Source organism: Lissotriton vulgaris, chromosome 5 (genome assembly GCF_964263255.1).
Source record: "Lissotriton vulgaris chromosome 5, aLisVul1.2, whole genome shotgun sequence".
Lineage (NCBI taxonomy): Eukaryota > Metazoa > Chordata > Amphibia > Caudata > Salamandridae > Lissotriton > Lissotriton vulgaris.
Window position 1 is genome coordinate 1,968,427,782 of NC_141693.1, and position 18,767 is coordinate 1,968,446,548.

Genomic DNA, 18,767 nt, shown 5'->3' on the forward strand with positions numbered 1-18,767 from the left:
ATGTTTGATATGATTACCTTTTAACATGAAATTGCATCAATAAAATGAAGTTTTTAATTTGAATTTGTTGTACACTGAGTCTATGCTAGTATCAATGCGTTTTGAATAGGTCTATACAATTAACTTGGCCTAGTATTGCCTAGGGATGTTACTTTTCAGTTATGGGTCCTGCCTCCCACAGGGTGGTTGTGCTCCACTAATGACAAGCTATAGCAACTTGGACGCTGTTGCTGCAGGGGAGGACACAGGGAGGCCTGATACCCCTGGTGACCTGCTCGCGCCCTGCCATATCCATGTCCCTTGCCTCGAAATGGCTGGGGTGACCGCAATAGGGCCTGACCTACACAATTACCCCCTGGAGTAGCCTCAGAATTTCCTAAACTGGTGAAGAAACATTTTGGCAAAAGGCCAAAAGATCCAGGGAGAATGCTGGACACTACTTTCCTTCAAACGTTCCAACGCAGAATCCGGTTTCTTGCCAAATAGGCGTGAGCCAACAAAAGAGACCTCCATAAGGGAGGTCTGTATGTCTCTAGACGAACCTGTGGAGTGCATCCAGGCAATGCAAAGGAGATCCTACTATTGTTAACCGCCAGTCGCAGACAATAAGTACTATAGAGGCCAGCACAAACCACACATTTGGCTGCATTTTGACCCTATTGAATTATCTGAAGCAATGAGCCCCTATGGCCTTTCAGGACAACCTGCAAGATCTCGCTGGCTGTGTCCCAGAGGGCGTGCATATATTGTCCCAATAAACAAACACCAGTAACTGACCTCAATGCTAGGGTAGCCAACGAGAAAATGCATTTTCCGAATGCTTCAATCCTATTAGACTCACTCTCCGGGGGAGTCGTAGCAAATGAGTCGGGTTTCACCTTGCTGGTGGGCGCCTGGGCCACCAGATTCTCTGCAGTAGGATGCTTTGTAAGGAAATCAGGATCACCAGGTACCGGCCCGTGGCGTCTGGCCACCTGTCTATTCACCAATGAGAAAGAACAGGGCTTTCGCCTGGTGCCCATTGAGGTGTCAGTACAGGACACGTCGCTCGGAAGCAAAGGTCTCAGAAACCGCTGGCCTAGGTTACAAGATTCCTTAAGGACATTTGTCTTGACTTCATCGGAAGCCAGTTGTTGGTCCAGGACCTTAGCTGCTCAACGAATTACCACAGCAAAGGAGCACTTTCTTCCGCCGAGGGCCTAAAAGTCAAGTTCAACCTTATACCAGGGGAAGAATCAAGTCCACTGGCCTCTTGTAATCCATGTAAAAATGATCATCATCATAATGTGGGGTTAAATCATCCACATCCCCAACAAGATTTGGTTAGAGCCAAAAGGAAAATGGAGCCTCTGAGGATTTGTCTGCATTAGTGAAAGCATAGAATCAAACTCCGGTAGTAATGTGCCCTGGTGCACTGTAGTGGATTCAGAGCACAGCCTTGGTTTGGGTAGGGCTGAAGCTAGTTATGGGTCAGACATTGGAGCCGGCATTGAATTCTCCTTTGGTGTTAAAAGGGGGACTGGCTGAGGTCATGGACGTCTGCACAGGAGTCTGTATGGACCCCGTGATGGATATAAGGGTGTCAGAAACTGCAGAGAACAGATCTGTCAACACTAATCAGACTGAGAGCTCAGGTGGGTCCCTGGGCCTAAAGGTGAGCCGGAGGGAGCCAGAAGAATGCCAAAAATACTCAGTATGGCCTTCTTAAAGGCCTCAATATGCTATGGTGTCGCCGATGGCCCAAATAATTAATTGTGCATTGAGACCAACTGCAGGATCGGTTCAGCAACTGGAGATCGAGAAGGAAATTGACTGACACCCTTGTGTCTTATCTTTTGACAGACAGTGCCCGGACGGGATATGGTGAAGTCCTGCTTTGCCTCATTTTGTTTTTGCTCGGGGTTCGACTTACTGAAGGACATCAATTGCTAAGACACCTTTCCAAAGGAGCAGCCGCTGGAGTTGGTCTGCGCCCTTGAATTGGAGTGAGACTTACGTGAGGCCTGCAAATTCTTCCTGTGGTCGGAGGTGTAAATCATCAAATCTTGGTCAAGGATTGCCTTTGGGTGCACATGTGTGCAGTCCTTGCATGTCTTGGAGTTGTGCCCCAAGCCCAAACACCTAAGACACACCCCATGGGGTTTTGTGACGACATCTGTTTTCTGAAGTCGTAACAAGGTTTGCAGACTGTTTTGGGGGGGATCGTTCTCTTCCACACTGGATTTCGATTTAGGGAGTTGTTGGAAGGCCGATGAACGTGGGACTGGAGAACCAGCTCATCGCTCCATTCCATTGCTACTGGGGGCCAGCGGGGCAAGAACAACTGCTACCAAAACTTCCCTATCGAGTCTGGCACATTTGAAATATTCTAAAGGTGTGCAATGCGAAGTTAGAAGTATGCATCAGAAGTTTTTTTTCTTCAGAGATTACATATTAGAGATTATGTATGGCAGACTGAGCTGAGCCCTGCGTGACTCGGAGAAAGTCACTGCAAGGAAAGCCACTCAGGTGAAGGTATTCAATATATCAAGTGCATATCCTCTCCCAACCCCATCACTTGTGTGCTGTAGCACAAAGAAAGGATGGTTGAAGCAAGGTTTGGAAGGCTTAGAGAACTTGGCATCAGGACAATGGGACTATGAAGAAATGTGGGCAACAAGAAAAGAGGCTTAGACATCAGCACGAGCAAGGGTCGCGATGAAACATTTGTGCAAGAGGGGCAAAGAAGCCACAAATTTTGAAACAAATAATACAAAATCAGAAACATTCATGATGATTAGCAATAAACAAACGCACACATACTGAAGTGACACATTATTTTTAGCATAAATTGAGACACAAACATACATCATTTTGCAATGTTCGCGTACATCAGCGCTTTATTTACTTCAAATTTGTTTATGCAAATTATTCAAAACCTTATGTTTTCCTGATAGATTTTCTATTTTCCCACCCAAAGTGTGCCATATTTTCACACATTTTTCGGTGGATTTGAACTGCCTCAAGTTAAAAGCGCGTATCATGGTACTACTCCCTCGCTTCAGCAAAGACGAAGTGAAGGGACGCAGACAAAATTAACTATCAATATGGAGAATTATTTGACCATTTGTTCTTTCCATTCGTCATTCTAAGAGTTCATGAAAGTGGATTTAATGATGTCCAATAAATAACTAACAAGGCTTTTACGTCTCACGACGCTCCATGCCTCAGATACAGAGAAAAAAATACCCGTAAGGGCAATTACCTATAACCTATAACTCACAGGCACTCTGTAAAACGATGGATATTGGTGGAGTGCTCTATTTTGAACCATTTCTTGGCTGGATTCCGTATTGCTCATTAAATCTTTAATTTTCCCTAGTGGACAATGCTGAAGCAGGAGTAAAGAAGCCGCCGACAGCCAAAGCGCAGTGTTTGTTCCTGCCAGCACCGATATTAAAACAGCTACCTACTGTTGCCATATGTTATCTAAGTGACAAGAGTATAAAAATCATGTAAACCAAGCAGAATATTTGAAAACTGGAAGCTTTGTTCTCCAGCCACAAAGAAGCGAACAACGCTGAAGCCTGCACTATGCACCAGACAGGACTACCAGGCTGGAAGGGCAGGAGGTGTTGACTGACAGCCCAAGCAAACCATGGATGTTCACTATAGTCTGAGTTAAGCAGAGGAGCAGGCATTTCTCACGTTTAAATTAAACACTCAAAAAACATACAGATGTAGGTAGACCTCTGCATGTGCATGTACAACTTAGGAAATGTTTAAAAACCAAACAGAGGTTATTCGAGGTACGGATGAAAAAACACTCATCTCTAGACGAAAAAGAGTAAACAAACTCAGCAGTAGTAATGCCAATGCATTTAACAAAAAAAACATGACCTCATTAAGTCAGCCCTAAAAGCGCTCCTTGGCTTCCAAAATAACGATGGATTGGGATGCCGCCCGAGTGATTGCCAGAGGCTGAGATTAGTTTCCAGCATTCCACCCATCACCTTTTGTATACTTCAGATTGACACCTATGTGGGACAGATATGCCCAGACGTGGATCCCGTGCACACTGTCACTCGAACCCAGCTATACCTGGCTGATGAGTCAAAACGTTGGTGAAACCGGACCAGGGTTGCGTGTCCCGGATCAGTGAGGACCTGGCATGGCAGTTCAGACTGGACTGTTCCCATGAGGAGCAGGGTCAAGACTGATTTGTATATGGCTGGGTCCAAACTGAAGTTGGCATGGTTTGCAAAATAACAATGGGCTAGGATGCGACCATAGCAATTACCTGTGGCTGAGATTAATTCAAGCATTCCATTTATCACTCTTCTTTATATTTCAGTGTGACACCCTAATTGGGATGAGTGTGCCTTAATGCCAGTCCTATACACACTTTGCCACTGGAACCAAGCTATACCTGGCTGATGAGCCTTAACTAGGGAGGAACCGGTCCTGGGTTGCTTGTCCTCCGGTTCAGGGAGGACCTGGCCTGGAAGTTCAGGCTGGACTGTTCCTATGAGGAACAGGGTCAAGACTGATTTGCATATCACTGGGTCATAGCAGCTCTACATTTGCCCTAATCAGCACATAATAATCCAAATCGTATTCATTTTTATATATTTTTTAAATAAAGTGTTCAACTGCCCATAGACCTCTTTATATCAGTAAAACATAAGGAAGAGACACTACACGCGAATTGTATTTTATTGTAGTTGCTTTTATCTAGAACTTCATATTCCTAAGTTCAAAGCACTTTCAGTGGACAATCAGCAAGCTTCTCCATAGTTTGTGCTTGGATGCCAGGGTATTTTTTTGTAGTGTGGTCAAAATAGGAAGTGTTTGGGTTCTGTGTGTTACTTATAACCCAAGTGTAATCTTTTTCAGGTATAGCTTGAGGGTGTAATGGAACATTGAGTAGTTCGAGATAGAAGCCTTAAGCTAACATACAGTCATTGTGAGTGGTTGGAACAGTATAGGTGGTTGCAGGTATGGCCCACATGTTAATTTTTAGTATTGTCAGTGGTGGCCAGTGGATTGCTTTTGTCTTGCTGCAATAGTGTGGATGCGCTTAGGCATGGGGCGGGGGAGTGGAGGAAAGTGCTGCATGCGGGCGTGCCTACTGTCAGTGTGTGGGAAATGGTTGCAGCTTTTTGAGTGGGTACGATCCTTTCAGTGTGTGGGAAATGGTAGCTGCTTTTTGAGTGGGAAGTGGGTGTGATCCTTCATCATCCTTTGCTGAACAGCTAGGTCTTTACTGCCAACTATAATTTCTCTGTCTTCGATTTTTCTTGTCTTTGCAGGTATGTAGTTTCATAGTTTACTACCTGTACAGAGGTTTCACAGATGCTGGAAGGTGGGACGAACTGAAGGGGTGCCAGTCTTGATTGAGTATCTTTTAAGTTTTGCATGAATCAAGAATGGGCCATTGACACAGCTGGTTCTGTAGACATTGCAGAGCCCATGAAGGAGTTCCTGGCAATGGAAACCAGTGAAGCGGTATGAGGCCTAGGATGATGAGGTCAAGTAGGTGTCATCTGGCACATTCATTTTGGATTATATGAGATCTTCTGAGCATGAAGTATCATACTTTTAGGTAGAGTTTGCTTGCATAATCTAGGGAGAGGACTAGTAAAAATACAGGGTTAGAAATATGGTAACTTGGAGATTATGCGGGAAACCTAGATGAGGTATGATGAGCCAAATAGTTTGCATGACGCAGAAGGTGCTTCCTTGACTTGGTTCACCTGAGGGACCGGTGATAGGCTGAAGTCCATGATCATACCCAGGTTTCCTATCTTCTGAGAAGTTGGCAGAGGAAGACTCGTTTCCGAAGGTCAGATGTTACTGGGCTGGCATTTCTTCCATTCTCCAGAGGGGAGGTTGGTATTGGGTTGAGAAGGCTTTCATGTGGACCTTTACAATCCATTGGTTGCTGGCTCAAGGGGATTGGTGTAGTCCTGAAGAGTTAAGGTCAGTGGGTTTTCCAACTTCAGGATGATGTTTGTCTTAGGTATAATACCAGAAAATTAAGGTGAAGGACTTGAGGTACGGCGAAGAGGTGAAATAGGCACGGAAAGAGTGAGGAGAAATTAATCCTTTAGATATTCAATTATAGGCGAAGAAATGAGCTGATGTGAGGGTAGAGAGAGTTGATACTTGAGGTGTCAGAAAGGTAGGAGATGTAGTCTTGGATTGTTCCCTGGACGCTAATTTCCCCTAGCCTCAGAGGGAAGTAGGGGTAGTGGACTCTTACACAGACAAAGTTTGAGCATTAGCGAGGCAGCAACGCTATTGTTGACTGTTGACTTAAGCGCGTCCAAGTTGGAGATCCATGCAAGATTCAGTATCTCCGCCAGGCTATATGTCGATGTAATAGTCAGACTGTGTTCTTCCATGAATTTGAAGATATGAATAAAACTTGCATCATCAATCACTGATCCTAAGAAGTGACTACTGTGGATGGGTTAGTGATTGTCTCTGTGTGCTGGAGAATGGTTCTTCTTCTTGATTGGCTTTTACAAGGTGTTATGGTCCATGAGGTATGAACCTGGGGATTTAGAAATATTAGTTCTTGCTGAGAGGCATTTGTAGTGAGATGAATATCCTCTGATGCTCACGGGTGGCCTGGAATCCGACATAACCAGCTCCTTGAACTCAGAGAACAGAGTTGCTACATGAGGTCAGGGTCTATTGTGTACCTGCATATTTAGTTGTTAATCATGGTCTGGGGGGGGGACAAGTGTTCGCTTTTAAGATGCTTTTTCAGTTTCTTAGATTTTTGGACAATAAGTTTGCAATGTCATCACAGCCATTTAGGGAGTGAGAAGTCTTTGTGGCAATGCATGTTGGGTTGCAGAATTCTGGGAGGATTCTTTGTAGTTCTTTGAACGAGCATTGGACTCTGGAGATACTATGATAATACTGGAGTGATTTGCCTTCCTGGTATAGAGAATGCTGGAGACATTTTGCCAGTTGCATTGTTTGGTGTCTTCAATGTTGTTACAGAGCTCTCATTTCCGTCTTCAGTTTCTTTATTTCGTCAATGAGCGTTTGTGTCTTTGGCTGATAGTCAGGGTGCCTAGCGGTCTTGTGGGGTGTCAGTATGTCAAAACTTTCAGAAAGCCAAGGGTAATGGGTGCTCCATCTGTTTATTTGGTTATGTTGCGAAGAGGCGTAAGATGGAAGTTAAGGACAAAAAGGTCCAGCTTGTTCCATTGTTTGGAGCTAGTCTTATAGGCTTATGTTACCTTTATAGTGGTTCTCATGAGAAGGTTAACAATGAAAAGGGAGTGGGGGCCGCTCCAAATGATGGGGGAATTAATGTTACTGTGCTGAATTATAGCAGTGAGACGACTGTGTCAATGGTGAGCTCAACTAGGGGTTTTAAGTTCCTACAAGTCGAAGGAAGTAGGAAGCCTCTCTGTTCATCAGAAGGGACCATGTTAAAGTAAGTTTTGGCAAGACATTCATATTTTTCCTTGATAATGAGATTGTGGTTTATGGTGATATTGGTGGCATCTAGAAAGACGTCTGTGACTGCTCAGTTGTTCGTCGGAGTTCAGTAGGGCAGAGCATGACAATGTAGGGGAGCGTGTTCAGCAAACCAGTAGTGATTCACATTCAGCCATATCTTCAAAATTGGTGGCCTGCGAAGAACCTTGAAAAGGTCTTCTTGGGATGGTTTCTAGTGAAGATTCTAGATACAACGATAGGACCTTATGAGAGATACAGGATCCGTGGTCTCCTCCAGCCACGTTTCTATAATGAACAGAAAGTGTAGGTTGAAATCTGGCGCATTAACCTCTGTGCTGCAGCTTCATGTTTTAACTGTGTGTTTTCCTGTTAGCTGGAGGGGGCCAGTGTAGTTTTTTGACATGGGAAGCAGTGGAAATTTGCATGGAAGATGCAATATCAGGACAGAAGCAGCATTCTTCCCTATCTGAAGTTTGTGTGGGAGGTGTTTGCTCTAACCTAGATAGAGAGCATTGGAGAGTCTAATCTAAGGTGATAACATGGAACATCGTTTTCCGTACTAAAGTTGGAATGATAATTTTCCTAAGGGGTTTTAACAGCAGGCGGTCTCTGCAACAATCTGATGGTTAACCCGTTAACCTTGGGGCAAAATCCATCGCGGTGCAGGCGTTTCCGTGCGTGGGCGGGGCCACGTCAGCCCACAGACGTCCGCAGCACTATGGAGGTAGTGCTTGCGACGGCCGTTGGCTGACGTACGCAGCGAATGGGTTAAAAGAGAGGTTTGCATCAAATTTCACTTCCAAATTCCTTACTGCTCCAACAGGAGATGGAAGTCAGCTGAGTTCGAGAGGCATACAGTAGTCATGATTTAATGGAACCATACAAAGAAACCATACAGAGGTGGTCACACTTCCAGTGACTGCTGCAACTGCTGACAGAAGTTCACTCCATGGCTTAATAATAAAATCCAATGAAAGCAACGCTAAGGACATGTGAAAGACAACATTTGACACAGCAATGTGGGACACTATAAGTCCTTAAAAATACTGCACACTTTGAATTGTTTTACCTTGTAGGCCACACTGTTTGAAGAATCAACAATGATGAAGAGAGGTTTTCGCGTGAAAGGGTACAGATCCCCTGGATGCAGACTGTCAAAAGAATACATATTGATTCAGGTGGAAAAAATGCAAAAATACACAAACTCAGTAAAGATAGTGCCAAAAAATGAGGCAAAATGAGAAGACAGTAAGAACACATATATTAAAAAAGGTCACCCATCAGCGACTGCAGTGTAATGAACAAGACAAGGTGCACAGCATTTATATCAAATTCACTTCATCTCCAAACCAGACAAACTATTTGCAATGTAGGAACATTACTGGAGAGAGGGAGGATAACTCCTATCTTGTGATGAGGTGACAAAGTACTGAAAGCTCTAGAAAAGGCTATGATTATACATTATCAGGGGATGTGAAACAAACAAGATACTTACCTTCGGTAACGCGCTCTCTGGTGAAAACTGTATCTTACTGCATATTCCTCACCTTTTGAATACTCCCAGGTGCCATATTGGAAACGGAAAATATGTTCCCGCTTGCTGGTAGGTGGTGCCATGTGACTCCAAGGTAACTAAGTACGGAAGTGACCAAGCAGAGGCATAAAATCGCAATACCTGCATGCTGATGTCTGTTTTACAACCTTTCTTCTTTTGCACACTCAGACCCGGAGGACTTCAAACAAACTGATGACAGTGTACGATCTCACCCTTGGGACCTTATTAAGACGTTAGGGAGTCCACTCCACAAAATATGTAGGGGGGAGGGCAGTGATAAGTGTGCAGGTAAATAACATATGCACCACAAAGAGAATTACCAAAGGTAAGTAACTTGCTTGTCTGATGGATACTTATAACCACAGATTCCTCCTTTTTAGAATACATACATCTCACATTTGGAAGGGTCAGCGGAGTGGACTGAAATGGGGAATTCTTGCCGTACCAATCAAACAAAATGGCCCTTCCATTGGACATGGCTGTCAAGGTAGTGTTGATTCAAGAGCGTGTGCACCTCATCTCACAGTGCCACCTGGAAGATGATCAGAAAGGCAACTGCTTGCCAATGCCCTTGTAGAGGTTTTAGCCCTGGTGAGATGAGCTTGCAGGTCTTCAGGGGATCGCCTCTTGACCAGGACAAAACAGATTTTGATGCAGCCGACCATCCACCTTGACTGGGTCCTCTTCTGCACCACCTGTACGTTCATCGATCAAGAAATTTCCAAAAATAGGTGCTGATCCAAAAGATGGTATTTTGTGTGGTCAATATAGGCATTCTCATCGGTCTAAGACACTCTGCACCACCACGGGATGGAGACACTACTCATTATCTGTCAGTCTGCAAGATGGTTGGTAGCCAGAAAGATATTCTGCAAGTTTAGTCACCTCCAGAGATGTAGGGCCTCCTGACACAAAATCCAAAACCACACTCTGCCCTCTTTGTTGCATTACTACATGGTGGTTATGTTGTCCATGAGGACCTGCATCAGCCTCCTGCTAATGGATGGACAGAAGACTTTCAGAACTGATGACATTGCACGTTCTCTTCGGTGGTGAATAGATCTAACCAAGGCTCTCCCCATCGCTGAAAGAGACCTTGCGCCACGTCCGAGTTCAGATGTCATTCGTGATCCATCATGCACCGGCAGCTGAGTTTTCCACCCTGGCATTCAGAGAACCTGCCAGGTGTTGAACCACCAAGGTAATACCTTGATGTTCCAGCCATGTCCAGAGGTGCAGAGCATCCTGACATAGGGTCCAGGACCCCACCCCACCCTGTTTGTTGCAATACCACATGGCGGTTGTGTTGTCCGTGAACACCTGCACTAAACTTTCCGGACAGAGGGAAGGAATGCCTTCAGTGCAAGCCGGATCGCCCTCAGTTCCAGAAGGTTGATATATAGCTGGGACTCCGCCGGAGACCAGAGGCCTCTGATCTCCGCCTCTCCCATGTGGCCTCCCCATCCCAGGAGGGACGCATCCGTCACCACTATATGCTCCGGTTGAGGAAGGGAGAGGGATCTGCCACTGACCCAATCGCGAATCGTGAGCCACCACTGCAACTGTCGTGCAGCGCCCTCTGAGATCTGAACGTGATCGGACAGGGTGCCCTAATGCTGTGCCCACTGGAACTTCAGGTCCCACTGCAGAGCCCGCATATGCCATCTGGCATGTGTCACTAGCAGGATGCAGGAGGCCATCAGGCCCAGACGCCGGAAGGTCATCCTGACCAAAACCCGGGATAGAGGTTGAAAGAGCGTAACCATAGCCTGAATATTATTATTATTATTATTATGTTTCTTATATAGCGCCAGAATCGACCCCCGAAGGGGTATCTCGGCGCTTGCCTTGGGAACCCGTCCTGGCTTTTCCCTGTGAGATAGCCCCTACAGGGCATCCCCAAGGTGAAAGCCAGGCATCCCGCCGCGGGGGCCGTTGTGGAGATTAAGCAAGCTATTGCCCAGAGTTGCAGAGTGTGAACCCATGATTAGGTCAGGCACCGAAGCGAGAATTATCGAGTCCGTGAACATTTGAGCTCAAGACCCTGCCGCGTCGGGAATTGAACCCTGGTCCCGGGTCTGACCTCTGCTTCAGGGTCTGCCTGCTCTAACCGGTGAGCCACACTTCTCCACTATCTATCCCGGATTCGCTGCTCGGGAGGATAAACCCGAAACAGCTTTGAATCCAGAACTGCTACGATGAAGGGGAGCTTCTGAGAGGGACTCAGGTCCGACTTCTGCACATTGATGGAGAACGCCAGCAAATGCAGGAGGTCGGACATAGTCTGGAGGTGGGCGACAACTGCCTGGGGTGAACCCGCCTTCAACAGCCAGTCGTCGAGGTAGGGGAAGACCGACACCCCTGACCTGCGCAGATGAGCTACGACCACCACCATCACTTTCGTGAACACCCGAGGGGCACTGGTAAGGCTGAAGGGGAGCACTGCAAACTGTAAATGCTCTTGGCTACCGTGAACGCAGGTAACGCCAGTGGGCCGGCTGGACAGGGATATGAAAATATGCGTCCTGCAAGTCCAACGCTACCATCCAGTCTCCAGGATCCAAGGCAGCCAGGACCTGAGCCAGAGTTAGCATCTTGAACTTCTCCTTCCAAAGGAAGTGATTGACGTCCTAGAAGTCAACGATGTGGCGCAAGCCCCCCTTGTCCTTCTTGGGGACCATAAAGTAGTGGGAATAACAACCACTCCCTACTTCCTAATCGGGAATGCACTCGATTGCCCCCTTGGCCAAGAGGGCCGTGACTTCCTGACGGAGAAGAGCTAAATGATCCCCGACATGTGGTGGTACTGAGGTGGAATGGCTGAAGGGGAGGACAGAAAACGGAGCGAATAACCTTGGCAGATTATCTGCAGCACCCACTTGTCCAATGTGATTTTGCGCCAGTGGTGCGGATGGTGAAGGACCCTGCCTCCTACCGGCGTGGGGTGCTCCCTGAAGCTCAGATCAGGAAGGCTTAGAGGTGGAAGAAGCGGGGGTGGAGCTGGACTGACCCGTTCACTGGTTACCAGACCCGCCCCTGCGAAAGCCACGCCCGCGCTGAGGTTGGTTCTGCACAGGCTTTGTGGAGGAGCGTGCTTGGGTGCTTTTACCCTGGCCACGAAAGTAATGAAACCCAGGCGTGGCAGGGCTCTTTGTGGACAGACCCAAAGACTTGGACGTGGCCCGCAAGACTTCAAAGCGCTCCAGGTCACTGTCAGCCTTGTCGCCAAAGAGGCGGGAGCCATCAAAGGGCATGTCCATGAGCGAGCCCTGGATATCGGGAGAGAACACGGTAGACCGCAACCAGGCATGGTGCCGCAACGCCATAGTCGTGGAAATTGCCCTGCCCAAGGAATCAGCCGTGTCCAGACCACACCTGATGGCAAACTTCGCTGCATCCTTGCCTTCCGCAATCGCTTGGGATAGGACAGCCTGGACCTCCTCAGACCACTGAGGCAGGACCTCTGCTACCGAATCCCACACTGCGTGTGAGTAACGGCCCAATAAGCAGGCGATATTAACCGACAGCAACCCCAAGCTGGCCGCGGAGAACAACCTCTTGCCAAATTGGTCCAGCTTCTAAGAGTCCTCATCCGTCGGAGCAGTGGGAAAGGCACTCTGCGACGTCGAGGCCTGAATGACCAGGCTCTCAGGCGTGGGTTGATTGGTCAAGAAGGCAGGATTACAAGGCGCCGGGCGATGACGCCTAGCAACGTTCTTATCCACCGGTGCCCCCGAGGCCGGTCGCAACTAGGTGCCTAAGAGGACTTCGGTAACGGCCTCACTGAAAGGGAGCAGTGGCACCGACGACGTAGACGCCGACTGGAGCACCTCCATAAGAAGGTTGGTCTCAAGGGCCACCATAGGGAGGTTAAGATGGAGAGCCTCCGCAGCCCAACGCAGCACCATAGTGTACGAAGCGCCCTCCTCCATAGTAGGCGGAGTGGAGTCAAACCCCGAGTCAGAAGACACATCAAGTTCACCCACATCTTGAACGTCATCCACCCAATCCTGCTCGGGGTCACACTGCCGCGCAAGAGGGTCCTCGGAGCCGTCCCAGCCCTCGTCGCGCTCCGGAGTAGAAGGAGCCGGCAGCGCGGCAGGGCCGGAGCCGGAGAGTGGGCAAGCGGCGCCGGGAAGGGCGCCACCCAGGGCCGAGCTGGAGCCGCATCCCAATGCGGATCCCAGGTCGGAACGAAATTGTCCTAGAACCGGGGCAGTGGTGGGATAAACGGCACCCAGTGCGTTGCCTGTGGCGGCGCTGGGGCCAGAGTCAAGGGCAGCACCGGAGCCAGCGGCGCTGCACCTTGTGGGGCGGGAGCACAGGGCGCTGGACCTAGTGGCTCTGGGGCCGGCGCCGGAGGCGGTATTGCCGGGCCAGCAGGATCTGGACACGGGACCGAAGGGCCCGCAGGCACGCTGGCAGGAGCCCAAGGCCTAAAAAGGCATTCCTTGGTAACAAGAAATTCTTGCATCTGTTCGGTAATCACAGATGGACCCGGGTATGGCGGGTAGGCAGAGAGCGAACACACTTCGACTTCTTTTATGGCGTCGCTTACCGGAATCTGAAGGTGAAGACTTCGAGCCCAAGGAGCAACGGCTCCGGTCCCGCAAGCAGTCCCGCGAACGGCCCCTAGACCTGGAGCGGCGGTGAGAGGAGTGCCGGACCTCCAGCAACTTCCCGCACGCCCTTCGGGGCCATGGCTCGACAGTCCCGATAGTCATGGTCGGTCTCCAGGCAGTAGAGGCAGACATCGTGGGGGTCCGCCACGACATATTACAGTGGCACGACCCACAAGATTTAAAGCCGGGCATCCCTACGTGCACCAGGAGACAAGGGAAGGAGAAAAAAAAGTCTCAAAAAGCAGTCAAAAAATGACTGAGGTACGTGCTCAATCCAGAGCTGCGCTTTCAGCGCGGAAAAAGAAAAGTGACGTAAGATCATGAGTGGTGCCTAAGTAGTCTCCGTTCAGAAAAGGGGGTGGTGATGAACAGAGTGTCTGAATTAAGCAGACCACTCTTACCCAGTCCAAAGATCAGGGCTTGATCCATCACCGTTATTTAGCTCACTGCACCATCCCAGCTCAGAACCTGGCTATATGCAAATTAGTCTGTCCCTGGCCCAGTGCATCATGGGAACAGGGCAGACCAAACTACCAAGCCAATTCTTCACAGGAAAGGAGACAAGCTTCCGGGGACCGGTTTCTGGCATTTCAGCCGTCGTCGGCCCGGCTTGCTTGAATCCTGATGGTGCAGTGAGCAAGGGACTCATGTCTGAGTATACCCTGCCACACCTATAGTGGCCAAAAACGATTCAGAAAAGGGGGTGGTGATGAATAGAGTGTCTGAATTAAGCAGACCACTCTTACCCAGTCCAAAGATCAGGGCTTGATCCATCACCGTTATTTAGCTCACTGCACCATCCCAGCTCAGAACCTGGCTATATGCAAATTAGTCTGTCCCTGGCCCAGTGCATCATGGGAACAGGGCAGACCAAACTACCAAGCCAATTCTTCACCGGAAAGGAGACAAGCTTCCGGGGACCGGTTTCTGGCATTTCAGCCGTCGTCGGCCCGGCTTGCTTGAATCCTGATGGTGCAGTGAGCAAGAGACTCATGTCTGAGTATACCCTGCCACACGTATAGTGGCCAAAAACGATTCAGAAAAGGGGGTGGTGATGAACAGAGTGTCTGAATTAAGCAGACCACTCTTACCCAGTCCAAAGATCAGGGCTTGATCCATCACCGTTATTTAGCACACTGCACCATCCCAGCTCAGAACCTGGTTATATGCAAATTAGTCTGTCCCTGGCCCAGTGCATCATGGGAACAGGGCAGACCAAACTACCAAGCCAATTCTTCCCCGGAAAGGAGACAAGCTTCCGGGGACCGGTTTCTGGCATTTCAGCCGTCGTCGGCCCGGCTTGCTTGAATCCTGATGATGCAGTGAGCAAGGGACTCATGTCTGAGTATACCCTGCCACACCTATAGTGGCCAAAAACGATTCAGAAAAGGGGGTGGTGATGGCCAGGTTCTGAGCTGGGATGGTGCAGTGAGCTAAAAAACGGTGTTGGATCTAGCCCTGATCTCTTGACTGGGTGAGAGTATTCTGCTTAATTCAGAGACTCTGTCCATCACCACCCCTTGTTGTTAAATATTTTGTCCACCATAAGCGTGGAAGGGTATACTCAGATGTGAGTCCCTTGCTCATTGCACCATCAGGATTCAAGCAAGCCGGGCCGATGACGGCTGAAATGCCAGAAACCGGTCCCCGGAAGCTTGTTTCCTTCCCAGTGTAAGAATTGGCTTGGTAGTTTGGTTTGCCCTGTTCCCATCATGCACTGGGACTGGGACAGGAACAGACTAATTTGCATATAGCCAGGTTCTGAGCTGGGATGGTGCAGTGAGCTAAAAAACGGTGTTGGATCTGGCCCTGATCTCTTGACTGGGTGAGAGTATTCTGCTTAATTCAGAGACTCTGTCCATCACCACCTCTTGTTGTTAAATAAGTAGTCTCCGTGACGTCATCCCAGCGCTTACGACGCCAGTGACAGAAGCGGAACGGCACGACCCCACCCAACGACGCTCAGGGGTACTTCTTAGCAAAAACTTTCCGGATCCAGTCTGACGCCTGGGGAATATTCTAAGGTAAGGAATCTATCACTAACGTGTCTCTTTCAGATAGCTTATCCCATATAGCTTTCAAGGTGTCAGTAAGGTCTTCATTGAATAGCAAAAGTGGTTCAGACAAAGGTAGTCCTGGTTGGAGAACTTCAGTAAGCAAATTCGTCTTAGTTTCAATAGTGGGCAATTGTTAGTCCAGAAAATAAACCACCCTCTGTACCACTACTGCGAAAGAAGCACTATTTTCCACAGGTGGCGAGTCTAGCTTCATCGCAAGAGACATAACTATACCTTGGGAATTTTGTAAGTCCAAGCATAAACCATTGTAGGTGATACGAGAAGGGAGTAACTTACCGGACTCCTCGTCATCTTCAGTACCACAGGGAACATTAGGTACATGCTGAATTGCATCAGAATCAGATCCAAAGACAGCCTCTAGCTTCTGGTATGATAGGTGTCACATCAGTGCAACATAAGCCTGCAGCGGGCCAACATTGATTTGGGTTCAAACACCAGTGTCAAAACCAAATCGCGGGCCAGCGCTGGTGCTGGCACGGAAGGAACTGGTGTTGATCACGATGCCGATGTGGAAGTTTGAACCAGGGTCAGTACGGGCCCAGAAACAGATTCTGTAGGAGAATACACACCAGCAGAACTCCAACTGGCCCCTGAGACTCTGTGGATCTTAAAGGGGCGTCAGAGCAGGCCAGCGGTGCATGAATCAGTTGCAGCATAGACTCTATGAAATTCGCTGTTTGCTGCAATCGACCATAGCCTTGAAAATTCAGGGTGCACCGGGACAAGGTTGGCTTCAAGCAATACCAGAGGGGTGATATTCTTAGGTTGATGCCCTTGCAACCTATTACCAGATTTTGAACAAACTTTTCACATGACTTCCAACCATGGCCTGAGCCCAAGCACCACAAACACATGTCCTGTGAGTGCGTTACAGACATTTGCTTCCTGCAGTTCTGACGCAGTTTGAATCCTGTCATCTTTAGAGGGAATATATTCCCTAGTATTTTGACTTTGAATGGATCTGAAGCTGTCCGATGACTGACAAAGGGGGTGCAGGGAGCTCCAGATCCGCATCAAAGGGGGCAGAAAGAAAATAACGGACGTCAGCACACAGGGGTGGCGCTCATATGCAGCTCCAGTCTGTCACTTACCAGGATGAACCAGAGTCACTGCAGAGCCAGAGGACACCTCCTACCAGCATGCGGGAGCCCTGCTGCAAACATTCTCTAGATCCAGTTTGGCACCTGGGAGTATTCTATAGGTGCAGAATGTATGGTTGGAAGTATTCATCAGAAATACATTAATATACGTAATTATTTTTACAATATATTCTAACATCCTTAACAGTCTTTTTTTTTTAAATGACAGCTTCAGAGCCATATTAAAAATATTACCATGAGGTAGTTTCTATGCCTAACTGTTGCAGCCTCTACCAGCAAACAAAAGTAAACACGGTTACAACGTGTAAGCAATCATTGTCACCTAACAGTTTTAAAGGCTTTCAAAGCACTACACACAGTAAGCTTGAAGGAGGGTGTAGGGGTCCCCTCAAAACTCTTCACCACCGCCCAATGTGCCCTGCACAACTCTAGAAAAGCATCCATGCAGCAAATTCAAATTCCTTGTGCAACACATCATTAACCTTTCCAACATAGAAAAGAACAGCCTGAACAACTCTAGAAGAGCAGCTGGTCCCCTAGAATGCAAGGAGTATAAACTAGAAACTTTGCGTCACACTCTCAAAGACACTGTCGACTGTTCTTAATCCAGAAGATACCTTCTGAAAACCAGCGCACTCCCACTACTTCCAGTCACCTTTTGGTGGGATTCCTTTAAAGCGTTACACGACCAGTGGTCGTGGATATATGTTCAAGCCTCTATTTTGTGAAGGGTCTTTAATTCTACACGGCGAACCCATTGATTTGGTGCAAGAACCTAGGGTCATTTCCAAGTCATGCCTGAATCTACATCTAGAGCTGACCAGCTCCATAAACAAATGCAATCAGGCAAGACGTTCACCGTAAAATGGTATTAGAACCCAATCCATTCATTCATTGTGCACAACCACCTGCTATGGTGCTGACTCCTTATAGTGTGCAACCATGTGCTGTGAGTACGAGTCCACAGTCCTAGTCCGAGACACTGTACAGTACACCTGGCAAGTGGATTAACTCACTCAAAGGCGATCACGAGAACAAATATTCTACAAAACTACGGATTTGTGGTGTATATTTCAAACAAATGTCCCAGAATTAATGCTCTCAATTCATGTTCCAAGCTTTGCTTCAAGTCTTTGGCTGACTAGGTTTCAAACAGGGTATTCCCTGGGTGAACACCACTTGAAACATTTTCCTAGCATGGACCTTGAGTTTTTGTTTCTATAGTTCTACACCAGTAGTAGAAGATCGTTTTCCCACATCACAGCTAAGACCTGGAACGAACTACCTGCAGACATCAGACGCGCCCCTCCCTGAACTCCTTCAGGAAGACCCTCAAGACGTGGCTCTTCAACTGAACGGAGCAGCATCCTCCTCCCACCTCCACCCACCCCAGCGCCTTGAGACCCTCACAGGTGGGTAGCACGCTTACAATTCCCCGATTGATTGATTGTTTTATAGGAGCTTCCGAACGTTATCTCACATTGCTTGCCATCCAGCTCCGAACAGGTTTTTGAGGCCACACGCTAGTGACTAAACATGGTAGGTGCAACAACAGCCTGAATGTTAAAAAGGGTGCAACCACAGAAGAGCCAACACGCCACTTACCAATGCATCTCCTTGTAAGACTGATTGCGCTTATGAAGAGAATCGCCGTTGAGAACATCACGGTTACTGTTTGTTAGAACACCACCAAAATCGTAGGGACCTACAGTAAAACAAGGAACATAACTTTACATTATTTGGCAAGAGGTCGCAATTCCTTGTGCAGAACAACAGTGACACCCAAGATGCTTTCCTGCAAGGTTTTGCTTGCATGGCCCATCACAATGCTTTAGCTGTTGGCCGTTGCATTAGTTTTTTTTCCACACAAGTTAAAAAAGGGGGACTTGACATTGAACAGTAAAATAATAGATTTGCAGATCAGAGTAATCATTGGCAAAAGTGCATT

The 18,767-nt window shown here is 47.9% G+C and overlaps 1 protein-coding gene across 2 annotated transcripts in view; it reads right to left on the reverse strand.

The window, feature by feature from the left end:
• The window catches only part of SCAI (suppressor of cancer cell invasion), a 602,691-nt gene that overhangs the window by 40,838 nt on the left and 543,086 nt on the right, over positions 1-18,767 (reverse strand). For both annotated transcript variants that reach the window (XM_086924673.1, XM_086924674.1), the window contains 2 exons: positions 18,425-18,524; positions 8,534-8,615 (listed from right to left, as the gene is read on the reverse strand). In XM_086924673.1, the coding sequence (XP_086780799.1) occupies positions 8,534-8,615; positions 18,425-18,524 (182 nt within the window). The remainder of the gene's footprint in view (positions 1-8,533; positions 8,616-18,424; positions 18,525-18,767) is intronic.